Here is a 15,657-nt window from a genome sequence, read left to right as displayed (position 1 = left end):
TCACCTTGGACAACCTCATGATAAATTGGAAGTGATTCAGGACTTCTCAGGCTCCCAGCTGGAGCCTAAAAAGGGTTTGCTTTTTACTTACTCTAATGGATTTCTCTCTTTTTTAAAAATCTATTTTAAAGCTTTTACACTTTTTCCCAAGGAAATAATTTCTGCTGGTGCAGGAGCATGGCAAACACTGTGTAGCAGCCAGGTCAGGCACGGCAACAAGGAGCAAACCCCTGGCACAGAGAGGTGCAGGTGGGCTCCAGGAGGCTCCTCCTGAAGGTTTGTAGGGCTGGGAGGTGCTTTTGTGACATCCATCCATCCATCCATCCATCCATCCATCCATCCATCCATCCATCCATCCATCCATCCATCCATCCATCCATCCATCCATCCATCCATCCATCCATCCATCCAATCCATCCAATCCATCCCTCCATCCATCCACCCACTCACCCACCCACTCATTGTAGGGGAATAGAATATAAGAAAATAAAGATAGTGAGGAAAGTAATCTCACCCCTAAGGAGTTGCAGCTGGGGCAGTTATCAAAGATTGGGAACAGGCCTGACTTTAACAGGGCACAGCTGTACCCAGTGAGAAGCAGATGCTATAAAAGAGTGGGGTGGTGTTGAGAAGGGAACTGGAGTCAGTTGGGTGCTGTGTGAAGGAGAAACAGTCAGAGCTCTGAGGAGCTGCCCACCAGAAGCACCAAGCAGGTGTGCCTATTTTCTCCTCTCTGGTTTAGTTTTTCCTCTCTGGTCTAGTTTTTCCACTCTGGTTTAGTTTTACTCTCTAGTTAGTTTTTCCTCTCTGGTTCAGCTTTCCTCTCTGGTTTAGTTTTTCTCTCTGGTTATCTTTCCCTCTCTGGTTTAGTTTTTCTCTCTGGTTATCTTTCCCTCTCTGGTTTAGTTTCCCTCTCTGGTTTCCTTCCTGTCCCTCCCCAGTTTCAGCAGCACTGCCAGGCTGCTGTGGATAAGCAGTGCCTCCCTGTGTGCCCCTGCAGGTTTGAAGCAGACTCTCCCTCCCTGCTCTGGGCTCTGGCTGTCCAGGTGACTCTCAGCCCACCCAAAGGCAGAGCTGGCTCAGGGGTTGCTGATCCCCCAGCAGCGTGAGGGCATTGCCAGGGCAGCGTTTCAGCATCCCTGGGGCTGCAGGCATGGCACGAGCTGTGCTCGAGGAGATGTTCTCTCTCCTTTGACCCTCCCTCTCCTGAATCTCCCCTTGGTTTTGTCCCTCTTCTCTCTGTGCAGAGCAGCCCCTGGCCCTGAGAGGGCTCAGCCCTGAGTGCCCCGGGCTCTGTTCCCTCCTCCAGCACCTGCCCCAGGTGTCACAGTCTGGGTGGAACAGGGATGCTCCTGGGGCCGGTTCTGTGCCTGCTGCTCTGTGAGGAGCTGCTGTCGCTGTCTCTGCCCCTGCCTCTAGACATTTAATGTGCAAGTGCAGCTCTCTGCTCTGTTTTAGGTGTTAGTGATGCCTTCAGCTGTGGCAGGGGAAGCACACAACCCTGAACTCCATGTTTTGGTAGGTAAAAAGTGCTTCCGTTTCTCTTTCAACCATTGCTGAAATGCTTTGATTTCCTTTTGGAGAAGAATCCCTTGGTTTTCCCGTGCTGGAGCTCAGACTGCAGCAAGCTGTGCATCTCCAAGATGGTGTGTTGGCTGGCTGCTCAATTAGTAGGAAAGTTCCGTGCTAGTAATTAACAGGGATCTACCCAAAAAAGAGATGTCTCCTTGGCAATGCAACTTTTCTGGGGAAAAATAAAAAATATTGCATGAGAGGCTGAGGGAACTGCTCCAGATTTGCTTCCAAGATCTGTAAATCAGGCAGAGGATTTACATGTTCTGCTGTTTCAGCTGGAATTCGCCTCCTCCATCAGATTATTTTAGCATTTTGTGGATAGCACTAATTAAAATTTATCATCAGAGTAGCTGTAGCTTTAATAGGACTCTTCCCAGTGCTGGAGGAATCGCGTTTACATTTGAAATCTTGACTGAGGGAGGGAGCAGGGCTCCTCCAGTCTTTGAAAACAGAAAATCAGGATTCTCCATGAGTGCAGGGCTGTGCTGTGCTCTGGCCATCCCAGGGGTGCTGCAGCTGTGGGTGGCCCCAGGGACACCCAGTGCCTGCCCCACACGTCCCTGGTGGGTCTGGGGCAGCCCTGGGGCTCCAGCCTGGATTTTTGTGGGTGGCAGTTCCCATTCTGGGGCATTTCAGACACGAGCAGCTCAGGGGCTCCATGGTGTTCCCAGGGTTAATGAATGCTGGGTTTGTGATGTCCATTGTGTGTTCCAAGGACTCTGCAGGTGACAGAAACCAGCAGCTCGCTGGGGTATTTTGCATTTTCTGTGTTTGCGGAGTGGAGGAGTTTGGGGAGCTGTGCTGCTCCGTGCCGTGGGGCTCTCACACCAGCGGGCAGAGCTCCTTCCCTCTCCCTGCCTTTATGGAAGGGGCATTTTCCCAGGTCCTGACCCTCCTTCCCTGCTCCTTTATCCTCAGCCCTGCTCCTCCCCAGGTGCCACATCCCCAGGTGTCACCATCCCTCCCATCTGCACACCTCCACCTCCCCAGGTGTCACCTTCCATCCCATCCCACATCCCCAGGTGTCACCATCCCTCCCATCTGCACACCTCCACCTCCCCAGGTGTCACCATCCATCCCATCCCACCTGCCCAGGTGTCACCATCCCTCCCATCTGCACACCTCCACATCCCCAGGTGTCACCTTCCATCCCATCCCACCTGCCCAGGTGTCCCCTCCCTTCTCCCACCTCCAGCCCCCAGCCCCAGCCGGCAGCAGCAGCTCCTCCATTGCCAATATTTGAATATTTGCAGTGTCTGGCTGCTGCTGGTTATCTCCGTGTCCCGGGAGATGGCAGGAGAGGCTGTGTGGGAGGGTGTTTAAAAGCTTATCTTCAGAGCCGCGATGTTTTGTGATTTAGGAGTGAAGTGTGGATTAACAAAGGGAGCGGTGGCTCTGTGTGGGGAACGGGGATTGGAGAGGGAAGAGCGTGGCTCAACGAATGGCTCCGTGCATCCAGGGCAGCTCTGGGCTGTGCAGGGGCTGCTCCCGGCTCTGGCAGCTCTGCCTCAGCAGCTGTGCAGGCACCTTAATTAAAAACATTCATTTCCCCAAAATGAGGAGTCTGAACAACTGAAGGCGAGTGGATTGAACGAGGCTCGCTGGAATTCTGTGGGTATTGTGCTTTTGTTTTCCATAAAAGATGTCTGTGACACCCATCCTGGGTTTGAGAGCCCTGTGGATGGAGCTCCTGGGGACAGGGCAGTGCCGGCCTGGGCTGGGAAGGGTTAATGAGGACTGGGTCTGTGATGTCCGTGGTGAGTGCCAAGGACTCTGCAGGTGACAGAAACCCACGGCTTGGAGGGGATTTTGCATTTTCTGTGTTTGGGGAGCTGTGCTGCCCTGAGCCTCCCCAGCTGGACTCTGCTCCTGGAGGGCTTTTCCAGCCCAAACCATTCCCTGATCCTGGCCTTAACAGAGTTCCCCTCCAGCCCTGGTTTGCCAGAGCTCTCTGGGTGTCCCAGCCCCAGATCCCAGCCCTGGGATGAGCTGCTCTGTGTGTAAGCTCTGAAAAAAAGAATTATAAATAAAAAATTCCGTGTTTCCTGATAAGACAAAGGTGGTAGCAAAGCAGCTCCTCCTCAGTGCAGGTTCCCTGGGTAGGCAGGCTTGGGATGCCAGGGAGGAGCTGAATCAGGGGCGCCTGAGCTGGCTCCTCACTCTCTGTTTTGGAATCAATCTCATCAGGTTCTTTCAGTATGCCATAATATTGGGAGAAATGATTAATGCAAACCTTGGAAACTGAGATGGAGCTTTGAAATTAATTTCAAATATTAAAAGTGTTAATTTCCCTCACTCCCATTGCAGTAGTTTTTGCAAAGTAAAGATAACTTTGGTCATCCTTTCCGACCACAGAATGAATTAAAGATAAAGGAAGTGGATGTTTTATGTGAAATAGCAGTTAACATCTGTTTCCTCAGAAGTTACATTGGTTTAATTACTTTTCATTTGTGTAACACTCAGAACATTGTTTAAATTCCTCCGTACAAGTCAGACTCTTATTAAGGGAAATGTGTTGGCCCTTGTCCCTCGTTCCAGGAGGAGCTGCAGCTCCTCCCAGCCCCAGGGATGTGGGAAATGCCCTGGGACAATGGGGCTGCAGGGGCACAGGGTGAAATTTCATCTGCAAATAGCAGAGGGAAATTCAGCAAAATTGGGACTGCCATGAGGAGTGCCCCACAGAAAGGGAAAGGGGCACATTCAGTGTTATTAATTCTTCCTTATCCTGTCTTTGGCCCCTCTCTTTGGTCTTGTGAATCCCAGATTTCCTATTTTTTTCTGATTTTTCCTGGTAATTTTCTGATTGCCTTGCCCTAACAAGATTCTGCAAGAAAACCCTTCTTTGTGGCACAGAAATTGTAGATAGATAGACAGACAGATTGATTAATTGATTGATTGGAGGCTGTGAGCTCATTTCTGGTGCATTCCTATTTTGACTCTCCGGAGTTCTTGCTGTAAAGTGAATTTCCTGGGGTTCATGCTGGGTGTGGCACGGTGCAGCTCCTCCTGTCCCAGGTCAGGGTGCTCTGAGCCCCCCCAGTGCCATGGCAGGGACCCCTTCACTGTGCCAGGCTGCTGTGAGCCTGCCCAGCCTGGCCTGGGGGTCCCTGCCCAGGTCCCTGTGCCAGCCCCTGTGCCCAGGTGAGTCCCAGGTGGGCGCTGGTGCCTGCTGGGATCCCACAGGAGATTTTCCATGGGATAAGGCACTGCTGGGGTCAGGCCTGGCCTGCCTGCCCACAGCTTGCTCCTGTCTCCTTTCCCAGCCTCTGTGGCAGAGCTCCATGGGATGGAGTGGCTCAGGGCTGGGCTGGGCTGTGCCAGGCTGCAGGAGTGGTTTTATTGAGCTATATTGCATTTTTAGTGCTCATTTGAGAGAGGCCATTAAGGCTCGGCGAGTACATTAAGAACATTACTCCAGTGTGAAGGAGATGGGGATTATGAGAAGGACTAGCAAAGACCAAGGAGTTATAGAGTTCTATTTCTATTTCCCATTTCCCTGTGCGAGGGCTGGGGACAGAGCCCGTTCCAGCAGTTCCCAGCTGTGCTGAATGAGCCCGTTTGGGGTCCCAGGAGAGCAGAGATCACTGTGTGAGCTCCCAGCAAGGACCCTGGGTGTGAGTCTGGAGGGAAATGTGCTGCAGCAAGGGAGGAGTGACCCAAAACCCAGGAGGGACCCCCCAAACCTGCTCTGGTACTGCAGGGATCCCAGGATGGGGTGGTCACAGAAGGGTCCTCGGGGCTGCAGCCCTCAGCCCTGTCTGGATCTTCACTCTGTGGCCTCGTTCCCCATCCCTGCTCTGTGGCAGAGCCTTTGTGAGCCTGGCTCTGGGCTCCTGGAGGAACTTTGTCATGCTGTCAGTGCTGCTCTCTCCTTGGGTGGAAAAACGAGGAAACGTGCTTCCTTCCAACATTGTCTATCAAAGCTGCTTCTGCTCGCTGCCCTCCCACGGAGCTGTCTCACAGGGTGCTGGCTGCTCTGTCCCTTGTCACTCTCTGAAGAGGTGACGAGCCTCTGCCTGCCCTGACACCAGCAGCCACAGCAGAGCCGTTGTCTGGGAGCGGCTGAAATGCCGTGTTCCCTCCCTGAGGAAAAAGGGACTGGGGAGCTGGGAACGCTCCAGCCTGGAGTTAGAAAAGCTCCATCATGAGGGACCGTTCTGTGCTCGCAGGCTGGAAGGATTCATTATCCAGAGGTGGCATCCTTACTGCTGGGGGCAGGACAAATATCCTGCAGGAGCAGCCCAGCACTGAGGATCTTCTGATCCCCAGCAGCTCCTGAGCTTGATCCCCAACATCTCCTGATTCTCCTGAACCCCAACATCTCCTGATTCTCCTGATGCCCAGCATTCCCTGATCCCCATCAGATGCTGATCCCCAGCATTCCCTGATCCCCAGCAGCTCCCGTGTCTGAACCTGGGCTCTCTCTTGGCTCCTGGTTGTTGGAAGCAGTAAAGGACAGGGCTCACACATAAATACAGGTGTGCAGCTCAGGAGCTCCCTGTTCTGGGCCTTCCAGAGGAAACAGGGGATGGTTCATCCATTGAGGGGTTTGTTCTTGGCTCCCTGCACTCCCATCTCCTTCCAAGGGGTCGCATTTCCTTGCCAGGCCAGTCCTGGGAGTGCTCCTGACACAGAGCTCACCACCAAAAGGCATTGAAATGCTCTGTTTCCTATTGCTTTTTCCTGCCTGGCTGCCCTCTGTGGCTCCAATGCACCTTTGCAGCAGATTCCAGGAGGCCAAAAGCTCCTAAGTCCCTCCTGCATCTGAGCCTGCTCTCACCCAAGGTTCCCAGGCTCAGGCAGCTCCTTCTCCTTCCATTCTGCCTCACAAACAGAGCTTTCCTACATCTCTCAAAGTCATCTTACACCGCTCTTGTGATTTAATTTAGTGTTCCCAAGGAGAGTCTTAATTTTTTGTATATTACTGGAGTTTAACTGCCATAATAAAGGACAATTTTGAGGTGATAAAACACACCAGGAATGTCATTAAATATGCAGCAAAGGTCTGACACAATGGAATTAAGCATTAATGAATAACATGCTAGAAATATTAGTCTTCCATATTAGTTTAGGTGTTCTGTTGTTGGGTTGTGATGAGGGCTAATGGGAAAAAATGAAACAATAAACAAAATTAGTGAAAATGAAATTTCCAAGTGATTCAGTAGCTTCTTCATGTGCAGAAAGTTTCTAAGTTAAAGCTGTTGGGTATCCACAGGGATCCTTTTCCTTGGATAAATTGTTGTCATTCCATGTGTTAATGTAATTTTATTATTGGTGCACTTTCCATTTTTACAATTGAATTACCATGCGATGGAGATGTGATTTAAAGCCGAGCCCATCTGCAGATCAGGGCAGTTGTAAACTTCTTTTAGTGCCATAAGCAAGGACTTGGTGGCTCCTGGCAGGGGGGTGAGCATTCCTGGGGAGCAGGAATTCATTGTTCTAGGAAGGAGCAAGCAGCCAATGCAGAGCTCATCAGGACTTGATTTAGGACAGAGCTGCCATTTCTGGATCTCTCTACCAGCCCTGTTTTAACTTGCAGCTCCTTTTCCTCGAGGCTCCTGCATGCTGAGCGCTCGTTTGGCCTCTCTGTGCATTATTTCCCGTGCAGGATGGCGCTCCGTGCCCAGGGTGTGCCATTTCCCAGAGGTGTGGGTTTGGGTGCCAGCAGAATGAACCAGCCCCTCCCAGCTCCCTCTGAACCTGCCTTGCCCTGCTTTCACTGCGGGACATCAATCATTTATAAAATCAATTTATTGCCATTTCTGGAGCGGCAGGAGCTTTTCCGTCCCTCAGCTCATTCCCGCGGACTGGAATTGCTTTGGGGTGCAAGGGGCAGAGCTGGGGCTGGGGCAGGTGCCCTGGGCATCTCCTGGGCTCTGCATCCCTTTGAGGAATCCCTGAGAGCTTGGGATGGGCTCAGGGCAGCCCTGGGGCACCAGTGCCACGCTGGTGGTGCTGTGTCCCACGGTGGGACAGGGAATATTGCACAGCCAGGCCAGGATGGCTCTGTTCACTTGTTTTATTGTGAATTTGCAGGGTTGGGAATGGCACTGGAAATGTTCTCCACTCCAATCATTTCCTGAAGGTCTGATGGTTTCCTGTGAGGCCGCTGGCAGGTTCTGGAACGTGGGCTCATTCTGGTTTTTGGTTAAACATAACCCAAAACCTGGCCCAAAGCCCTCCCTGGGAAGAGGCTGCTGCAGCAGTGCCCTGTGAGGGTGTCAGGATTTCCAACCCCTGCCTTTGAGGCTTTGGGGAGTTTGCCATGCTGTGAATGCTGCTCACTGTGTCAGGATTTCCATCCTTGGCCCTGGAGGGCTGGGTGGGTTTGCCATGCTGTCAATGCTGCTCAGTGTGTCAGGATTTCCCTACCTTCAGGATTGGGTGGGTTTGCCATGCTGTGAATGCTGCTCAGTGTCAGGATTGCAGCCCCTGCCCTGGGGGCTTTGGTGGGTTTGTGTCAGGTGTTTGAACAACCCCGTCCCTGCTGAGGAGTTTGGGGCAGCCCCAGCTGCATCTCAGGACTATAAAATGATCTTTAGTCGTTCTGGCTCTTTGGGATGTGATTCTGCTTTGTCAGGGAGCTCTCCTCAGTTGTGCTGCCCAGGTTTTCCCAAGGGGAGGATCCTGACTTCTTTAAACTCTGTTTTCAGCATTACTGTACTGGTTTCTCACCTGCAGAATACAGGAGGTTTACAAGTCAATCTACTGCAGCTCATAAACTGGATATGCAGGGAATGGCAGGAAATGCCAAAACCAGCAGTGGGACAGAAAATGTACAATGAAATGGGAAAAGCCTCCTGTGTGCCTTTGGGGTTTATTGCAGTTTTCCCCAGTTAATTCCCCTCCTTTGGCTCCCCCAAACTCCATTTAAAGTGTTTGACTGATTTATTTCCCCTTTTGTGGGGGGGGGTCCTGCCTGTTGGAGCATCCTGGGGCCACCTGGCAGGGTCTGTGAGGGATCAGAGCTCTCCTGCACTTGGAGACTTTTCATTTTCATTGGTTTTAATTTTTATTGTTTACTTCACAGAGTCTTGGTGCCATCTGTACTAAACCTGAGCTCTTCTCACCCCTGCCAACACAGCAGGGTTAAAATCTCCATTTTGGGGGTTAAAATCTCCATTTTGGGGGTTAAAATCTCCATTTTGAGCTGGTTCCTGTGCTGGTTGCAGTGAGGAGCTGTGCCAGGGGCTTTCCTGTTGTTCCCAGAGCTCTGATAAACACCCAGGAGGCGGCTCCTGGCAGCTGCTAATTTTAAAGGAATGTATTAATCAAATTAATTGAGAGTTCCTTTTAATAATCATCAGCACCAACATGGCTTCGTGACGTGATGTTTTCAGCGTTGCCAAAAGCGATTACCCCCAAAAGGGGATCTCTGCAGATAAATCAGCTGAAAAAGTGCTCAGTTGTCTCTTTTGCTACCTGATAATCCAATTAAGTGGCGATAAGGAAAACAGCTCGTGCAGCATTCCAGGGCAGCAGAATAATGTGGTGAGTGTTGTACAGAGCCCAAAGAGCAGCCAGCTGTGGGTATCCATGGATACTGGAGCAGCACTGCACTGATTGCCAGCCCGGGGACCCCCAAACCTGGGCTGCCCCTGGGACCCCCAAACCTGAGCTTCCCCTGGGACCCCCAAATCTGGGCTGCCTCTATGACCCCCAAACCTGGGCTGCTGGGTGTCTGCAGAGAGCCTGGGGCTCTGCCTGCCAGAATCTACAAAATCAGAGGATTTTGGGGAAGCTGCAACAGGCAGGCCCCAGAGACAGCAGAACTGTGAGTAGAGCTAAGCAGTAAAATTATTTTAAAAGTAGAAAAGCAAGGACAAATAGAACAATGGTCTGTGTATTAAGGCTTGTCTAGAATAACTCCCTAAGCTGCAGAGAAGTTTATGTGGTGTGATATTAGGATGTCCTGAGCTTAATAATGGAGCTCTCTGCATTTTGTTTTAAGGCTCACAAGCAGGTATTATATTTGAAATAATCAAGCACTGGCATTCCCAGGGAAAAACCACCGTGTGCTCGTCCCCAGAGGGCTCAGGCCGTGGGTCTCACTCTGGGCAGGGATTGGTGGGTGACCCACTCTGGGTGGATGGGCCCTTTATCCCAGCAGCCTGAGTGTTGGTGGGTTCATGGTGTGGCACCCACAAATCCCATCCATAACGGTTTGGGTTGGGTTGTCCCACTTGCTGCTGTGGTGGGACAGCTCCCTCTGCCCAGGCTGCTCCCAGCCCTGTCCAGGCTGGCCTGGCACACCCCCAGGGGCAGCCCCAGCTGCTCGGGATGTGTCAGACACCCCAGCTCGCTCCTGGGCTGTCTCTGGCTCCCAGCTCTCGTCCCTTGCCAGGCACTTTGTGCAGCCTGGAGCATTCGTCACTTCTCCGGGCCACCGGGGGTAATGAATCACTGCAGGGATCCTGTGACAAGATCCTGAATTTGCAGCTTTCATGTTTTTCCCACCTAATTCCCTCGGAGGTTTTTCCCTTGGAAGTGCTGTGAATTAAGCTGACACTCTCAATAACTGTGCACATGTTTCCTGTTGTGCTGGAATGTAGGATGAGGACATGGAAGCTGAACTTACTCCGCTGTGCCTTATGGACAGCAGGAACCCAATTCCTCGGGCACAATATATTTGCCATTTATCCCTAATCCCTCCTGCCATTTATCCCAAATTCCCCTGAGCAGGGGTGGTGCCAAGGCCAGCAGGGCCCCATGGCATCTGCTCCTTTTGGGAAAGCTCAAACTGTGAGATCCCTGCCAAGTGGGACAATTTGGGAGAGCTGGACAGCCCTGCTCTTGCCCTTGGGGTCATTCTGACTGGGGAAAGCGGAGCGTGTAAAACTGGTCAGGTTCTGACCTCGCTGGCACTCAGACTTTCAGTCTTTATTTAAAATGGAGTTTATTTTTAAAGCTCAGTGGTGTTTGCTTTTAAAGGGGAAAAGAAAGGTTGCAGAAAGTCCAGGTTGTGATAATTGCAAAACAAAATGAAATGTTTTATGTGAGACAGAGAAAAACTTGGGGGTTATTGTTCTCCTTTATTCTCTCCCAGCCTTTCCTGTTCACTGTTTCCCTCCTCCCCATGGCACAATGGTTCTGTTCCAGCGAGCCTTTGGAGCAGCTGGCCCAGCAGAGCTCCTTTGCCTTCAGGCAGCTGCAGCTCAGCTCCTCTCTCAAAAACCAGGGCAAACAAGGCTGGCCTGTCTTGTGAGGGGCTCAGGGACGGCACAGGAGCTGGGTTTCACATTCCCAAGCAGCAGTTTGCTTTTCCCTGCTTCTCTCTGGGTCTGCTTTGCCCTGGGATGAGGAGGATGCTCTGGGGCTTGAGCCTCCTCCTCCTCTGGGTCCTTCACCCTCCAACACCTTCTCCAGTGCTTCAATTACAGGACTTTTAAAGCTGGGTTTTAAAGCCTATCTGTGAATCTCCCCCTTGTCCTGCTGCCTTTTAATTAACTCATCCCCACTGCTGGTTTTTATTAAGAGCTCTGATACGTTATTAATTAACGCTCTGTGCGCTGTGGTGAGCAGGTTGGTATCAAAGATGCTGTAAAAGATGAAAGTGATTACTGCTGAGAAACAAAATAATTAAGGCAAAAGTTGCGTTTTCATCTGCCAGCAACAACCAGAATGTCAGTGGAGATGGGAGATGGGATTTTTAAGTTTTTAATTTTTTTTTAAACAGACTAGACAGCTGTAATACAAGAACTGTGCTAAAAGTGGGCATTTTTTGGTCTGGCTGAGGGTACCTGTGGCTGTGCTGATGCTCTTTGCTGTGTTCTCTGCGTGTTTATGAGAAGTCTCTCTCACAGACTCTGAGGTTTCACTGTTTGTGTCTGTCCATCTGTTTGGGGGTGGGCCCTTGAAGGAACAGGGGTTTTCTTGCACAGTGTGGGCTTTGCCAACATCTCAGCTTTGGCTGTTCCTGTTCCATGTAAGTGATTGCAGAGGAAGCGTTTTCCTCCAGTAGCCCTCAAGCTGCAAAATCAAAAAGAATCTCAGCTCTCAGTGAGATAAAGCTGCCCAGTACACTGTGAGTATCTTCTGCTCTCAGCCTGTTGTTTTGGGGTTTATTCACCAGTTCAGGCTCGTTCAGCTTGCTGTTGTCTCCTGCTTTAATTCTTCTTCTTTTCATCCTTCCATTCCCATTTCTTTGCTTGTTTTGCCGTTCTGCAGTGGGTTGGGCACAGTCTGTGTAACCCCTGACCCCCCCAGGTCAGGCAGTGCTGTCAGAGCAGGAATTGCTCTGGATCAGAGCAGGAATTCCACGGATCCCTCTGGATCTGGCTGTGGGTGCCGGAAGAGCAGTGATCCCTGGGGGAGTCCCTCCCTCCTAGGCTCCCTTTGGGCTCTGTGACATCTCCTGTCGTCCCCTGAGGGTCCCTTTGTGCTCTGCCCTGGCGCAGGTGGGCTCTGCATCGCCCAATCCCTGAAGATCCCCCAGGAGCGCAAGGACAAGAGCATCGACTTCGACCGCATCATCCGGCAGCTGCTGGAGACACCCAACGCCAGGGCCATCGTCATCTTCGCCCACGACGAGGACATCAGGTGAGCCTGGGCCCTCCCTGGGCCAGGGAATGGTCTGGGCTGGGAGCCACTGGGATATGGGCAGCTGGGAATGGGGGAGAGCACCAGGCACTGCTGCCATGTGCGATATGGGGAGCTGGGAATGGGGGAAACGTCCAAACGATGGCCAGGGCCATCGACATCTTCGCCCACGACGAGGACATCAGGTGAGCCTGGGCCAGGGAAAGGTCTGTGCTGGGAGCCACTGGGATATGGGCAGCTGGGAATGGGGGGAGCACCAGGCACTGCTGCAATATTGGATATGGGGAGCTGGGAATGAGGAGAGAACCACACACTGCTGCTTCTGGCTCACGGGTGCCCTAAATGGGAACCAGGACCTGGGAGCTTTTCCTGGAGCTTTTCCATGCTCCTGTTGGGTGGCAGAGCTGACCTTTCCTCTCAGAGGAATTGCAACCACGGCCCCCTCACCAGGCTCGTTCTACTTGGTGTAATTCATTAATTCAGTCTGGTTTATGGCAAATGAAAGTTAATAGTGATAAAGTGACTTGGATGCTCAAGGTTAAACCACATAGAATGGGCTCATAAAATAACACAAAGAATGTTTTATATTTCATTATTCGCTTGCATATTCTGGGTCCAGAATTTGAAATTAGCTTAAAATCATGATGGAATCACCAGTTGCTGAGAGGCCCAGTCCCACAAAACGAGACAAAAAGAATTTTGGGAAAAGTTTCAGTAAAGTCAATGGGAAAACTCTAAGTTTTAGTAGAATCAATAATTCAGTTGGGGGGTATTGGGTGAATTTAAAGAGAAGTCCCATTGGTGCTGCATTGACCATGGGATGGTTGGGGTTGGGAACGACTTTTGGAGATCACCCAGTCCCATCCTTCCCTGGGATCAGAGCCCTGGTGATACCGAGTGTCCCAAAGCCCTGAGCTCTGCTGGGATCACGAATGTGCTGTTCCTCCCCATCACAGCCCAGTCAGGCTGGAGGAGACCCCTGAGGCCAAGGGGGGCAGCCCCTGTGCCAGTGCCACCCCCATGCCAGTGCCACCCCCATGCCAGTGCCACCCCATTCCCTGGAGCATCCCCCCTGTCAGTGCCCCCGATGCCAACCCCGCTCTCTCCGCAGGCAGATCCTGGCAGCAGCCAAGAGGGCAGACCAGGTGGGCCATTTCCTGTGGGTGGGCTCCGACACCTGGGGCTCCAAGGTGAGCCCGCTGCTGCAGCAGGAGGACGTGGCCGAGGGAGCCATCACCATCCTGCCCAAGAGAGCCACCATCGAGGGTAAGAGACCTTTCCTACTGATTAAAACTTCATTTTCCCATCAGTGCTTTCCGTTTAAACTCAGCTTAGCTTCTATTTCAGATCAAGCTCTGTGTTTATCCATATTGCTGTGTGCTTCAGAAATAGCCACACCTGTACAGGTGTGTGTGTATAGTGAATTTTGGGAAGCTGGTTTTGCTGAACCCCTTTCTTTCTCAGCTTCCCTTTGTGCTCCCCAGTGTTTGTAGTCTGATCTCACCTCAGTGTGTTAATCCTGCTGTGCTAAAGATGCTTCAGCATCCACATGGCTTCCTCTGGGCGAGGTTGGTCAGGGTCTGTGTTCTCTGGAGGAAAAGTTATTTCCAGGGGAGGCACTGAGAAACCCAACTGCTCTGCTGGCCCAGTCCTCCAACACGCTGCCCACATTAAAATGGGTTCTGGTGCCTCCACTCCCTGGTAAACCAAACATTTGCATTTTTCCTGCACCTGCACTCCCTGCTCATCAGTTATTCCTCTCAGGTAGATCATCTGCTTCATTCTTTTACATTTTTAGCCCCCCGAGGCACTCTTGGATGTTATTTCTCCGTAAATACAGAAAGTTGACAGACAATGAAGTGGTTTGTTTCTGAAAAGCAGGATATTTTAATAAGCTTTTCCCACTGTCTCTATTCATCCCTGAGGGTTTCTGACACAGAACCGAAAATTCTGTCAACAGTACACAGAAACAAAAACTTCCCACGTTTGTTTGTTTTAAAATATTTTCCTTTTATGTTACGCATTAAACCCCTGATGGGAAGCACGAGGGGTTTTGGAGGCAGTGAGTGAGGATGGCAGAGTGGGGGAGTTCAGGTGTACAAGGTCAGTTAAATTGCAGGTATGAATATCTGTGTATTTGGTGTACCTGCAAAAAAACTGTGTTTATGGAGCCTGCAAAAATATTTATGGAGCCTGCAAATATCTCCTGGTTCGGTGGGGAAGTGCCTGGAGCAGCCTGGGTGCATTTTGCACGTGGGCTGGGGGTTGCTGCGGTGCTTAAAGTGCATTTTGCCTACAAATGTGTGTGTGTGCCTGAGGCGTCCTTCAGGACAGACGCACCTGTGGGGTCTGTGTGCTGCAGAAGGGCTCAGCAGGGTGAGGTGTGAGGGGTCCCTGGGCAGAGCAGGGGGCTCAGGCTGCTGCTGCCCTCCCCGGCCCCATCCAGCTGTCCCCAATGCCATCTGCATGTGCCATCTGCTGCTGCTGCCAGGGCCTGGGGGTGCTCACAGCTCATCCCAGCACTGTGCAGCAGCTCAGCTCCCCCGTTCCCCTTCCAGGCTGGTCCCATTTCTGTCCATTCCCAGGAGAGCAGCCAGGGGATGTGTCAGGAGCCCCAGGTTTTGGTGTTTCCATGCCCAGGGGTGCCCTGATCCCTCTGGGTTCCTGCTTTCCTCGTGCCCAGGCTGCTGGAGGCTGCTCTGGTTCCCTTTCTGGCCTTTGAGTTTCATTTGGCCACGGGACCTCACCCAGCTCATAAACTCGAACACTCACCGCACAGAAAATAAAGCATTTTTCAATATGTTCTCCACCCCCAGCAGTGACTCCAATCCAAAATCCAGGTGTGACGTGCAGGTGTGCTGTGCTTTTACAGCTCTGCACACAGGTTCCAGCTGGTGCTCCTGCTTTCCTGCCACTGGGGTGTCCCAGCCTGTCACTCCAGAGGGGCCCCAAGTGTTTGGTATTTGTAGGATCAGGCCCCAGATCCACAGGTATTTGTCTTGGTACTTGATGTCACTCTTGGGACAGAATTTCCTTTGCCACAGTCCCACGGGGGGGATTTAGGAAATCATTAGATGAACTGAATTCATTCATCTTAAGTCAGTCTTAATATAGCCTGATTGTGTTTGATGTAATTATGCTGAAAGGATGAAGTTGCATTTTATTTGCATAATTGCAGTAGACAGTGAGCCAGAGGAGTGCACATGAAAGAGGAATCAGGTGGGGAATGGCTCCAGAGCCAGCCCAGCCAGGTACAGGGAACTTGAGAGGCTTGAGAGGCTTTCAGAGGAGAAAGAGGAGATTGTATTCATTTATATATTTATTTGTTTGATAGTTCATAGAGTAGCTGTGGCAGCAGGATGATTCTCTGATGCTGGGCCCTGCTCCTTGGTGTTCTGAGCTGGTTCCTCCTCACCCCAGAGGAGATTCCTGTAGGGGGATAGAACATAAGAAAATAAAGATAGTGTAGAAAGTAATCTCACCCCTAAGGAGCTGCAGCTGGGCCAACTATCAAACATTAGGGACAGACCTGACTTTAGC

General features: G+C 51.4%; 1 protein-coding gene across 5 annotated transcripts in view; it reads left to right on the top strand.

The window, feature by feature from the left end:
* The window catches only part of GRM7 (glutamate metabotropic receptor 7), a 160,692-nt gene that overhangs the window by 78,243 nt on the left and 66,792 nt on the right, over nucleotides 1-15,657 (top strand). For all 5 annotated transcript variants that reach the window (XR_009115079.1, XM_058032116.1, XM_058032117.1 and 2 more), the window contains exons 3-4: nucleotides 11,976-12,117; nucleotides 13,229-13,383. Coding sequence is in view for 4 of the 5 variants with exons in the window: in XM_058032116.1 (XP_057888099.1) it covers nucleotides 11,976-12,117; nucleotides 13,229-13,383 (297 nt within the window). In the remaining variant the exon portion in view is untranslated. The remainder of the gene's footprint in view (nucleotides 1-11,975; nucleotides 12,118-13,228; nucleotides 13,384-15,657) is intronic.

Source organism: Melospiza georgiana, chromosome 11, assembly GCF_028018845.1.
Source record: "Melospiza georgiana isolate bMelGeo1 chromosome 11, bMelGeo1.pri, whole genome shotgun sequence".
Lineage (NCBI taxonomy): Eukaryota > Metazoa > Chordata > Aves > Passeriformes > Passerellidae > Melospiza > Melospiza georgiana.
Note: the sequence above shows the minus strand (reverse complement) of the source record. Positions and strands in the feature narration are given on the sequence as shown.